Source organism: Hibiscus syriacus, unplaced genomic scaffold (genome assembly GCF_006381635.1).
Source record: "Hibiscus syriacus cultivar Baekdansim isolate YM2019G1 unplaced genomic scaffold, ASM638163v2 tig00111138_pilon, whole genome shotgun sequence".
In the NCBI taxonomy this organism is placed as follows: Eukaryota; Viridiplantae; Streptophyta; class Magnoliopsida; order Malvales; family Malvaceae; genus Hibiscus; species Hibiscus syriacus.
This window is the reverse complement of record NW_024062995.1, coordinates 213279-227127: the sequence shown is the minus strand read 5'-3', so window position 1 is coordinate 227127 and position 13849 is coordinate 213279. Positions and strand designations below refer to the sequence as shown.

The 13849-nt window shown below is 31.1% G+C and overlaps 1 protein-coding gene and 1 pseudogene across 1 annotated transcript; both read left to right on the top strand.

Moving 5' to 3' along the window:
- The first annotated feature begins 898 nt into the window (after window positions 1-898).
- Window positions 899-4007, top strand: LOC120154648 (transcription factor MYBS3-like). Its single transcript, XM_039166320.1, has 3 exons — window positions 899-1357; window positions 3139-3350; window positions 3428-4007. The coding sequence occupies exons 1-3, from the start codon at window positions 1027-1029 to the stop codon at window positions 3965-3967; spliced, it is 1083 nt and encodes a 360-aa protein (XP_039022251.1). The 5' UTR covers window positions 899-1026; the 3' UTR covers window positions 3968-4007.
- Window positions 4008-11032: 7025 nt separating this feature from the next.
- Window positions 11033-13516, top strand: LOC120154649 (annotated as a pseudogene).
- Window positions 13517-13849: the final 333 nt, after the last annotated feature.

Genomic DNA, 13849 nt, shown 5'->3' with positions numbered 1-13849 from the left:
TTAAACTAAAAGGGTAAGGTGTATCTATGAGAGAACTCTACGTTTACAATTAAGATCATTCACTCGATAATTGAATTTGATAATTTATTGTGTGTTCTAAATCACGATGACTTATTTTTAATATTTCAAATTTAATTGATATTATCAATAAAGATATGGATTATTCGTTAGAAAATGGGATAAAAGGTAAGACGATTTTAGATGTTGTAAATATTTTATTCTTTTTTACTTTTATTAAAAGAATTCTGCTTGTGATTTTTTTTTTAATTTTTCATATAACTCTATATTTTTATATTTTGTGATTTTATTATCGTTTTATGTTGAATATTCGTAACAAAAGCCGATTACATTTTTTTAATTAAAGGGCATATTTTGATAAATCATTAAATTATCCATTAAAATTTTCGTAATGAAAAGTGTGAAAAATATTAAGTAGATAAGAATCCACTTTATCACTTAATGTTGAATATCTTTTACATTTTCTATTTTATTTTTATTTATTACAATTACATTAATTTTTGAAATAATAATATATATATATATATATATATATCATATTTAATTTTACAATAATTTAATAAATTCATAACTTTTAAATGTTGAGTGATAAAAAAAAAACATTTGAACATAGTTTAAAAATTGTCGTGTGTTGAAATATAATTGATATGAATAGACGTATCTAACGCACACAGAATAAAGTATTCACATTTATGAGAGCAGGACGTTATTTTCATACGAGGGTAACTCCGTAATTTAGTCTATCCTAATGAACGATCCACTGAGATATGATAATCCTCCGAGTCTGAACTGGCTTACGAAATACCCAAAAGACCCTTTTTCTCCTTTATCCCATTTTATAATCCGCCCTCTTTACTTTCTTCCCCATCATTTCCAAGCACTCGTCTCTCAGTTTCTCTTCTCTCTAAATTTATTGTGTTTATTGATCTATTTTCCGTCATTTTTTGACGAATAGATAAATAAATAACACCAGATTAGTATTTTTCTTTGGTTTTGGCTCGTCGAGTCATGACTCGGCGATGCTCGCATTGCAGCAACAACGGCCACAACTCACGCACGTGTCCCACGCGCGATGGTGGCGGAAACGGCGGAATTAGCGGTGGAGGAGTGAAGCTATTCGGCGTCCGCCTGACGGATGGCTCGATAATAAAAAAGAGTGCGAGTATGGGAAATTTGTCGTCGGCGCACTACCATAGCTCGTCATCAGCCGCCGTTTCGCCTAATCATGACTCTCCTCTATCCGATCACGTTCGTGACCACAACCACGATCCCGACGGCTATCTCTCTGATGACCCCGCTGCACACTTCTCAACCAATCGTCGCGGAGATAGAAAGAAAGGTGATTAGTTCAGAACGCCGCCTTTTTTGCGTTGTTTATTTACTATTTTTTAGCGCGAGGATTTAACTTTAATTTAAGGTTGATTTTTACAAATTTTCATAACATTTTTCTCATGAGAAACAGTGTTGACAGCATATTAATGGTCAATCAACTATTTTATTTCTTTTTGGGATTTTGTAGATTTCGTTTTCTTATCTTCGTTTTGAAGTAAATGTAGAAAATGCTTATTTAATCCTTCCTGTTAATTAAACGTAATTACTTTCATTATAAAATTTCCTTTTTTTCATTAGTTTTATACTTTGTTACTTAAGTAAGAGCTTCCTCTTTTAGGCAAATTTCGTATAATACATCAATTTCTTCATTTTCAGTAAAATATTTTGGCTAAGAAAGTTCGAGTACCAACCTTTATTATTTCTGATATAGGGTTTTAGAAATTACGGGAGATCAGTAGCGTGTAGAAATGATCTTGTGTGTGTTTTTTAAGATTATATTATGTAGTCACACTTGGTTTTTAAAATAGCCTGCCTCCTCTAGTTTAGCTCTTTCTCTCTCTCTATATATATATGGGTAATTTTCGGGGACCAGATGAGTAAGGATAATTAGCTGCTTTGTCGTGATAGAATAATCTCTCTCTCACTTCGCCATACCTGAACCGTGAATGGAGCTTTCAAGTTCTAATTTTCTCTAAAAAATTATTGTATTTTATTGAGTAATCCGAGCTACCCTCGTTCTTGGTGAAAAGTAAATACGTGGTTTGTGCTTTATTGTAGAAACTTGTGTCATTATCGTCCACTCATATTCAAGGACAAATACATAACATCAACCTTGGGCAAAATCAAAATTTTCGGCTGGCTTAAGTGGTTTATTTATTTGCATGACACGTGTGAGGATTCTGGACGAGAACTTGAATTCAATTTCAATTTTATTTGGCCGTCTTTTATACGGTTTTTATTCCATACTGCTAAGGAGATTTTGATATTTAGAGTGATAATTATTGTATTTTTTTCTTGTTAATTGCTGGAAGGGACACTACTTTTTTTGCCTCAATGTGTTGCATCAGTTGATTCTTAGCTCGTGGGAAGAGCTATTTGAGTGGTCTAGGTATAGGTTTCTTTATATAGTATAAGATTGGAAGGTTGGGGCTTCCAAAGTGTTTTGCTTCATTGTTTTGGGAAATGATGTGCCTGTGAACTAGGAGCGGCTCTAATTTTTTAGCAAACTTTGATGTGATTGCAACTTTTGTGAGTTCCGCCAAAGGAAGGATTGGTTTTCCAAGCAACAATGCATTCTCTATATTTGTACATTGTTGATGGAACAAATTTGACTCTTGATCCATTACCGGGTTTACCTATTTTGACTTAGACAGAGAGTCACAGTTATTAGTCGGTATCCTTCTATGATAGGGATGGAAGCATAAGGGAAGATGGGGATTGTGATTACTTGCTTCTCCTTCTCAACCCCCATCTTTCCACTTATGCTTCCATCTCTATCACAGAAAAATATCGGTCAACGATCGTATTTTCATTGGCCATGGCTCTCGCCAAATCTGAAGGAATGAACCGTCACCGGCCGACGAGTCAATCTTGTTTCCAACAACAAATATCAATGGTTAGCTTACCCTTTGTTTCATGCAACTTTAAGTTATCCATGATAGAGGAGAGGACGGAGATCAGGGATGGATGATCCGTTTAACTGGTGGAATGGAAATATATGGTGACAGAAAATTATTGATTTTGCCATGATATTTGGAGAAATGCAGTTAAAATTTGGTTGCTTCACAGGTACCCCATGGACCGAAGAGGAACATCGGCTCTTTCTAGTTGGCCTCCATAAATTAGGGAAAGGGGACTGGCGGGGGATAGCTCGGAATTTTGTGGTGTCAAGGACACCTACTCAGGTAGCAAGTCATGCCCAGAAGTATTTCATCCGTCAGAGTAATTTTAGCCGAAGGAAGAGACGTTCAAGCCTTTTCGACATGGTTCCGGATGACATGGTTTCTCTTGCCTCTTTATGTTGCGTTTTAGCATTTGCTAACACTGGCAAGACAACTCATTTTTTATTGTTTTGCAGGATACGGATAAACCCACTGTGCCCGAAGAGCACGTTTTGCCGCCTTCTTCACAGGTAGAAGAAGCCGACAATGCGAATTCAATACCTTCATTAAACCTCTCTCTCAACTCGGAATTCGAGCATGGAGAAGATGCAGCAGCACAAGGAGGAGTTAAAGAAACTGAAGAAACCATGATGAGATCAAGCGGAATCACACCTATGGTCCATGGTTTCTTTCCACCTTACGTACCCGTTCCTTACCCCTTCTGGCCACCGAATCCAGCCCCACCAAATGAAGATAAGGGCATAGAAGCATCTCAACATCAGGTACTGAAGCCGATCCCATTGCTTCCCAAAGAACCTGTCAACGTAGACGAAGTAGTCGGTATGTCTCGGCTTAGTATCGGAGGGGCCGAGAATGGCCACAGAGAGCCTTCACCACTATCCTTGAAACTACTTGGAGAACCATCGCGACAATCAGCATTTCATGCCAATGCTCAACCTGGTGGGAGGGATTTGAGCAATGGTAAGACCAGTGCCATTGAAGCGGTCTTACTCTGAACTCGGAAATGCAGGGAGGGAAGGTGGTACAGCTACATCTTGTTTGGGTTATTAAAAAAAAAAAAAAAACATTTGCAATGTTTACTTTATTTGTGCTATTTGTTGCGGTATGAAATTTCAAGGTCCTTACCATATAATATAGGGTAAGATCAGTTTCTATTTCCGCTCTGCCGGACTTTTAATTTTGAGATTTTACAGCTTCTGACGATATAAATTGAACCAGATTTACTTGATACTCACCTTGCAAAAACTTTAATTTCAGATCAATAATATCGTACCATAAAAAATAATTAATTATGTATCTTCAAATGATAATTAAATGAAATAAAAATATACAGTTAACTAAACAAAAAAAACTTAGATATGTATATATATATATATATATATATATATTGTTTTTTGATTAATAGATATGTAGATAATGTGACATAAGCTAGGAGACTAATTACATAGAAATACTGAAGTTATGGCGGCGTATCTATTTCTAATTTGAGTAATAAAAGCTATAAATGATGGATGTAATTGTAAGTCAAGACAAAGGCGATTTACCAAATAAAATAATCTCAAGTGATTCACCACATACTCCATTTTAATTTTGTACTTTTTCAATATCGTTAAATAAGTAAAATTAAAATGTTAAATTATTTCTTTTTTTTTCATTTTGTAAAAATATTATTTCATTTTACACTATTCGTCTCAGTCATCTAGTTTCACCTATCCAACTATTCTAGAAATATAAAATTAAAAAATTTTACACGTTGTGAACATATTCTAACTCATATATTTATATTAGTTATATGTAACTGATTATAAGTAAGAGAGGAATTTAGCCCTCATTATTACTTTAAGTATTAGTTAAATTAAAGTCCTATCCTTTCTTTGATATTTGAATTTAAGTATTTAATATTTTCTATAAATATTTTCTGTTTTTCAAAATTAACTTCATCCGATATTTGTTCTGAATTTCATTTATTAACATTAGACCGATCTTAACTTAATTTTTGATAAATTAAAAGAAATCATTTATCATTCTGTAATTACTTGGTCAACTCATTTATATATTCTGCTGGCTGCAAGAGCAAATTGATGAAGGCTTGTATAAGACATAATAAAAATAAACAAACGAATCCACAAAAAATGCTACTTATTCATTATCCCATGAACTCAAGGATGCTATGGGCTACAACAAACTATATCAGATACTACCAAACTTTAGTTAAACTTTCAATTTTGCCAATTATAGCACCAAATTTTAATTTTTGTTTCAATTGTAGCACTGAATCATTAAATCGTTAACGAAATGATGATGTGGATGACAACTGCTGATATAGACAGCTCACCAAAATGACATTGTTTTGATCTGACAGTTAACGATCTAACGGTCCAGTGGTATAGTTGAAACAAAAATCAAAGTTCAATGCTATAATTGGAAAAATTGAAAGTTCAATAGTTTAAACAATAGAACGACTAAAGTTCAATGATATATGGTGAGTTTACCCTTAATTAAAATAGCTAATCATATTAACATGTAAAATTTATCCAATTTATTTTATATTAGTTTAAGGGTATAAGAAACTCAACTTTGTTTTAAGAAAATATCAACTAATTTTTCATTATTTTAAATTCAACGTTCGAACAAACAGATTTTATCAGTTAAAATTTTTAAGTAATAATTTTTTTTGGTCATTGATCGTTATTCTACTAATTTGATCATTAACTCTACTAATGTAACCAAAAATCTTACAAGTGTGATCCCAATAGATAGAATATTATGACATCCTAATTATACTTGAAGAAATTGTATAAATTTACGATATCATTTTATCTTATATCCATAACTTTATATAAAAAGTTTATATTTAACACTTAGCTTATATAATGTTTAATTTCATCATTAGTCTATCCATGTCTTTAGTATGGACTTACAACTGAAACTTAGAATGGTTTTTTTGGCCCAATAGAGTTTACATTTTTTGGATAAAAATATTGATTTTTGGAGATAAAAATAAATATTAGTACACATTTATATTCATGCTTCACTTTTTTAATTAAATTGAATGTGTAATTAGTATTAAATTTAAACCATAAATACATGCATTCCCCTTAAGTAAGTATAAATATTAAATACACATGTTAATTATTTTTAAAAAATTGACAAGATTCTTGTAGATAATTTTATGATTTATATAATTATACATATACAGAGAACATTCTGTTTGAAAGTTTATCTCTTTAATTTTTCATTTATTTTTGTCACTTTATGAATTTATATTGTACCAATAATTCCGAGCATATGGGCTTTTTTTGTCGTTTGGTATATAAAGGCAAAAGGATAGAATAAAAGTCTTCCTTTTGAAATAATAACTATGGCTTTATCAAATTATATTTTGATAAACCTACTCGATTCGATATATTATGAGATTTTAGTGACTTAGGACGAACATAAAAACTAGGTCTTTAATAATATGTATCGAAAAAAGTTGAATTGTAAGAGTAAGCATAAATAAATAAATTTGCTTGTAAATTATTTTCTTTATTACATTTAATAAATTATCTAATAAATACATCGAATTTGAATAGAAAACATTAAGAAATTTTATTAAACACTCAATTACTCACACAAAACAAGCATGACCCTATTTCAAGAGGGCTAAGTTTCGGTTTTAATTTTCTCCATCTTGTTAAAAAAATTATAAAAAATTAATTAAGTGAGAAGTGAAAGATAATTTAAAGATGTCACATCAGCATCAACATTAATTTTTTAATGGTGAGTAATATAAACAAAATAAAATGTAACATTAAGATTTTGAAAAAATAACAATTAAATGACAAACAAAAATAAAATAATATATTTGATATTTATTTGATTATCTTATTATTTTATTTTTATTTTGAATTTTCATTTTGATTCTCTTTTATTTATAAACGTTTGTAATCATTAAAGATAAATTATGATCGTGTTATGATGAAATCAATTTATCGATGATCATAGACTGATTCAAAATTGATATTTTTTTTGTATTTATTATTTTTTTAATTGTTTGATTGAGTTTTCACTTACCTTTTTGTATGATCTTATTCTATAATTTAATGATTGATTTGTACACTTTAAAAAAAGCAGTTAATACGGTTTTGTTTACTCCAATTTAGTTTACAATTGTACACGTGTAATAGTTACCATGCTTATGCGCGTGCATGAAAATATTTTAAAAATTAAAAGAATGAAAGCATATAATCTTGACTTAATCTAAGCATAGATCTCTTAATTAAACGCATGTCATCATTAAATTCAAAGTTAGACTCTCTAAACCCTAACCCTAAAGGATTCTTAATTAATATAATTGGTAGGAGAATACAACACGGCCCCTCTTTTAGTAGATTATTTTATTTTTAAATCTACCCCTATGTATCATTATTTGAATCCATTAATAATTATTACACCTTTGATAAAAAATAACAATAATTAAACCAACGAGTTGCTTCAAGTGGTATTGTTGATACGTCTAGAAATCTTTAGACCTTAAAAGCATATTTTATTTATATATTTTAATTATATATTCATCCTCACTTCGTTTTAAAATGTCCAAATATAACTTTCTCATATGTGAATTTATGATTTTATATTTTTATTACAATTTAAACCAACCTCGTAACTTTATCTCTAATCAGAGTTTACATTTGTTAAAACTCATCCCTCTCCCAAATTTGTAATGATAAAAGTTTATTTTATTTCCTTGCTTTCACTTATTGGTATATTTTCAAAAATATCATTCATGAATCTCTTAGTATTCATCGTATTAAATCTTTTAACACTTCATTGATAATGGGTTTTCATATAGATCTCTCTGCTTATTGGAGCCCCTAAAAGTTTGTGTCTCTCGAGCATAAATCCACAAGTCAACTATAATGCACATACAATATTAAGATAAGACCCCCTGAAAGGTCCAAATGACACACCATGATAAAATTCAAGGTCTAACTATCAAATCTTTCTAATATGATCAACTTACAAATAATCATCTTGATTCATTATCATACGACTGACATTCACATTAAAAACCCACTATAAATACTCTATTAATCGAGACTAAAAAAGGATGAACCACTCAGAATCGCCCCTACTTATTTCTCATGATAATCTATTTTATTTTTCATTTAAATACTGATCAACAATTGTTGTTTATATATATATGATTAGGGTATTGATTGGTGGAGCCAGAGACACACATAATTTTATATTAGGGGTGAACTTAAACTTAAAGGGGATGAACTAAAATTCTAGGGGGCAAATTAAAATTCTAAGGGACGAAACATATTTTCAATAAGAAATACATATATTTTTAAAAAAAATATATGATAATTTTAAATTTTTATAGGGACAATTGACCCTGTGCATTCCTGGGTAGGGCTTATCAGCTCAAAGGGTGAGAGTGAAGTTGGGGGATATGGATATCAATGCCAACTAGTGATTTAGTACATTAATAGCGGCGCATGAAAAACAATATGTAAATGGAAGCAAGACAATACACAAATGAAAACCCATTAAAAAAAAAAAACAGTCATAAAGCAATCAATGAAAGTGAAGAAAAAGAATAGCCACTTGGAAAAGGAAATGCCGAAGGTAAAGGGGAACAAGAGAAGCGCATTTTAGATAAACAAGCATAATTGATTCATGTAATTATTTTTAAAAATAAATTCTATTAAATTAATATTAACGAGTTTGATATTCGTTAAATGGAAGTTTAAATTTAAATATATTTTTTATGAAAATAAAAATGTTAAAAAGAATATTCTTTAGATAATAAAGTGATACTGAGATATAATTTTAAAAACAAAAAATATATAATGTAACATTTTTATCATTTTAATAATTAGTATTTTTGTCATTTTAATAATATAATATTTTTTAGATTATGTCATATAGTACGAATTTTATAATTCTCATTATCAAAATAATTAAAAAAAATACTAGAATTAAGAATCAATATAGTCTCAAATAAGATTCTACGTAGTGACTTCAATGGTTAAAATTAGTGTTATTTTTTTAAAGGTTCTAAGTTCTAAGTTTAAGCAGTTGCAGGTATGTGTGCGTTATCAATAGTTAATAAATATTGTAAACACATATTATCATGTAATTATATTATATTATTCAAAAAAATATAGACTCAAATAAAATTGTAAATTAAATTAAAAATCTAGAATTTAAGAATTTTTTGATAAATTTAAAATAAATATAATATATTATATATTCAAATATAATTTTTAATGTAATAATTTAATAATAAACACTTATACACTTAATATGCGCTATTCTCAAATATGAACCTAAAAATGACAAATATTTTAACACTTATGTGATTTGTTTATCGCTGAATTTAAGAATTAAAAGTTGCCTCGATGGTACCAATTCAATCGCACAACAAATGATAGCCAAGAAGTTAGCATCGCTAATCTGACGGTGAAGAGTATCCCATCAAACAAGTGTACCATGGTTAGACGGCTACCTTTAGTGCGCCTACAATTATAAATCTGAGTTTTGTTTTTGTCATTTAAATTCTCTAAGTGAATGATAAAAAACTATGATAACCAGAAAGCTTAACTAGGTTTTTACATTCCCATTTCCATCGCGATTTGTGTTTGACAACGCAGAAACTGGGAGTTTAAATTGCTGAAATTAAAAGGTAAGATTATATAAAATTGGATGAGGTACCAGCATCCTCGTACGATTGAATTGCTGTAATCGGTAATAATAATAATGAGTGGGCTATCAACTTAGTATTTTAAAGAGGGTGAATAAAATTTGACTTAAATTTAAAAAATATATTTTTGAATTTGATTCAACGTTAAAATTTCCATTCCAAGTTAAAAAATTGATTTGATTCACCATTTCATAAATTTATATCGAATTGAAAAGATTTTAAATAAGATTTGAGTTATAAAATAAGGTTTTAATCATTCAAAAATATTTAATAATTAGTAGATTGATTAATTTTGCGAGTAAGACAGTGAAACACTATTCTCTCTAGAATCAGCTGCCTATGTGGAGCCTAGAAAAGACGGTTAACTGTACCATTTAACTTAAACAGTCGGTTAACCGTTATAATGGTTATGAGATTTTTTTTAACCGTAACTTAACCATTAAGAAATAGTTAATGTTAATGGTTAACCATTTTTAACGGTTCGGTTACAAGTTAACTTACGATTAACCTATTACAATTTTTTTGAAATTTTTTCATAATTCATACTACAAAAAATTAACACTTAACACATACTTACACTGGTGTAAGTGAATAAAATAAACAAGTGTATCACTTAACACATACTACACTGGTGTAAGTGAATAAAATAAAAAATGTAGTACTTAACACATACTTACACTGACTGATGTAAGTAAATAAAATAAAAAAATATAATACTTAATATATACTTACACTGGTGTAAGTATGTACGTCTTCCAATATTTTAGTACCTAATAATAAACATATAATTATATTGATGTAAGTATATTTATATATTTTCAAATAAATAAATAATATAAAAAAAAACATTAATTTATTTCTATACAAATTTTATTATATATATATATATATTATAAATAATAGAAATTTATATTAAGTTTCTTGTGTAAAAATTTAATAAATTAAAAATATAATTATAAATTTAATTTATTAATAATTAACCAATGATTAAACATTTATCAAAATTTATAACTGTAACCTTAACCGTTAACTATAATTTTTAGCTTTTTAATTAACTGAAATTATTTAATATTAATAGTTTGATTAATTAACATATTAAATATAATAATTATACCCATTAACAATTACGTTAACGGTTTCGGATTTTTTTAACACCTCTACTAGAAAGAGAGGGCAAGAACGACCCACTAAAACACACACACATTCACTCTCTCTATATCATTTGCGCTTTGGGTTGTCGCTAAAACCACTTTGTTCAATTGGGAGGTTACCTTTCACCTTGGTGGGGTTTTTTTATATTTCAAAGCTGTCATTTTTTATAATATAGCGTTTTTTGGTCTGGCTTTTCTCATTCAAAGGTGTCGGTTTTTAAAGCATTTATTGGTTGACAGACTCTCTAAGCTCCACAGTTCTTGCTTTGTTAGCTACTTTCTTCACCTCTTCCTCTCAGTGTTTTTCTTTACTGAACTTAAAGGTTTCTGTTGATTTCGTGATGTGGGTCTTTTTTGTTTTGAGCTCTGGTTGACTGGTTCCCTTTAAGGTATATGCATCAACTCCCCATCTTCGTTTTAACCATATGCATGGCTTAACTTCAAGCTTTACATGTATATTTTCAGTTTGTTGCTGGTTCTTCTTGGTCTTCAAATTTATCGAGCAAAGGTGATCTAGTTGATGGCGAGCGGTTGTTCAAAGAATGTTGAATCATCGTGTCCTCAACTTCTTGATCTGATTCCTGAAGGGAGAGAGTGGCATCATGTGAAGAGAGAAGATGAAAGAAAGGATGGATCTTCAGTGGAGAAGAAGCTGGAACTGAGGCTCGGTCCGCCTGGTGAGGACAACTCAGAGGGAGATGATGAATCTTTAATCTCACTCGGCTACTTCTCTTCTTCAATGGGGTCAGTTTTGTCCACCCCATGGGGCAAAAGCCACCACCAACAGCAACAGACAAAGACTCGTTCATTTCTCCAGTTCCCATCAACAACTGCTCCAACACATAGCTTGCCTGTTATGGCAAAGGAATCGTCACAGCCCTGCTGCAATAAAGCGGTGGACTTGCAGGATGCTGAGAGAAAAGCATTTAAAGCTCCTGCAAACACAGCTGTGCCTCTCAATACTTCTCAGAAAAGGTATTCCAGCTTTTACATCTCTCTCTCTCTCTCTCTTTCTCTCTGTGCATATCTTTTACTTTATTTTTGCCTTTTGAAATCAATTTTTTTGACAGAGGATATTCACTACAAGTTACATTACTTGATGCTTGTGTGGTCCATCACTGATCACCCATGCATGCTGTTCTTGTTACCTCTTTTGTTTCATTTCTTTTACGTTTCTCATGTTAAACCCTGAAATCTCCATTTAATATTCCAAATGTTACCTTTTTTGGTCTAATTATGATCATCATGGAAACTAGAACTGCTCCTGGATCAGTTGTGGGTTGGCCTCCAATTCGATCCATAAGGAAAAAATCTCGCCAGTTCTTCAAAACTAGCTTCTGATACACCAGGTGTGGACCCTCCTACTGAAAAACCAGCAGCTGAACCTAATGGCAAAGGCCTGTTTGTGAAAATCAACATGGATGGTGTTCCCATAGGAAGAAAAGTGGATCTCAAATCCTATGATGGCTATGAAAAACTGTCAACTGCTGTGGATGAACTCTTCAGAGGCCTCCTTGCTGGTAATAATTTATTCACTTGGATTAGGTGAAGCAGATGTGATATAATGATAGTAATGTCCCCGTTAGCCACTAGGGGAAACATTTTGTTTAATTCATTGTTTAATATGACACCTACATCACCAGCAACTTATCTGGTTTACCTATAAGTGCTAGTTTTCAACGGTTTAGGTGGTGGAAGTGGGGGATTTGCATATTTCAAGGGCCGAAACTTTGGACTCATTTGCTTTTCTTATTGCAATTAAGCTCTTAGGCTATGGTAAATTGGTAATGTGATCTTAAATGACAGATATGGTTGATCTCATCCGTTTGTCGTTTTGTTCGAACTGTGTAGCACAAAGAGATTCCTCTGCTGGTGGAATAGTGAACAAGGAAGACGGGGAGAAAGCGATTACCGGCGTATTGGACGGAAGCGGAGAATATACACTTGTTTATGAGGATAATGAAGGAGACAGTATGCTTGTTGGGGATGTCCCATGGCAGTAAGCAGTATCTTTTTATCACTGTTGGTGGATTGCAGTTTGAGATTATACTATACCATATTATATTCCCAATATTAGTGACTGAGGATATAGTAGAATACCTTTTTCTTTTGTCTTCTAGTTTTTCCCGGAAAAACAGCATTAGATTCCTTATATCTCAACCAAAATCATGCATGCTTTCTTCAATGTTGGCATATTTTTTCTTGATGCGCGCATTACCGAAGTACACGACAGGAAACCGGTTTTGTTTTGTTTTGGTTATTTAATACTATGTTGTATACCATCTGGTTTTTTTATTGGATTTGCAGCATGTTTGTGTCGAAGGTGAAGAGGCTGCGTGCTTTGAAGAGCTCCGAACTATCCCTGCTTCGCCGTGAGTGCCGGACCGCCGATTTCCTTATTACTATAAGAACGATTAACCATTGGTCATGAAATTGAACAGAAGTGTTTGTTGTTTTACAGTTGGGAGTGGTAAGCAAGGGAAGATGAAGGCTTGAAACTCTTTGCCACCATAATAACAAGAGTTTTCCTCGGAAGATTCTCCGTTGATGTTGGAGAACGAGAGCTTTGAATTATGTTTTGACAGTTTTTTTAACCCTATTTTGCAATGTAACTTATTGCACTCAACGGTGTGTGTAAGTCGTTTTTATATGCAAGTTTTGATGTGTTTTCTCTTCAGCTTAAACGTCAATGGCATTTGGCGCAAAGTGCAAATTTCTTTTGAATTTTATATGTAAATTGTGTTTTGTACTTTGTATTAAGAAGAACCCTCTTGGGATGGTCATTAACCCATAATTTTTCTTCTTCTTATTTTGGAGCTTAATTCAATTGATTTAAACTATTATCACTAAGAAAAATCAAATGATTCAGTTATAAAACACGAATAATTTAATAAAAAGGAAAGCTATACAAATAATCACTCCACTCTAATTAAAAAATTCTCAAAATTTTCACCGAACTTTAGTTGGTGATTAAATAGTAAACTAGATAGACATATTGCAAGGTAAAATATCATGAATGACTTGGAAGAAAA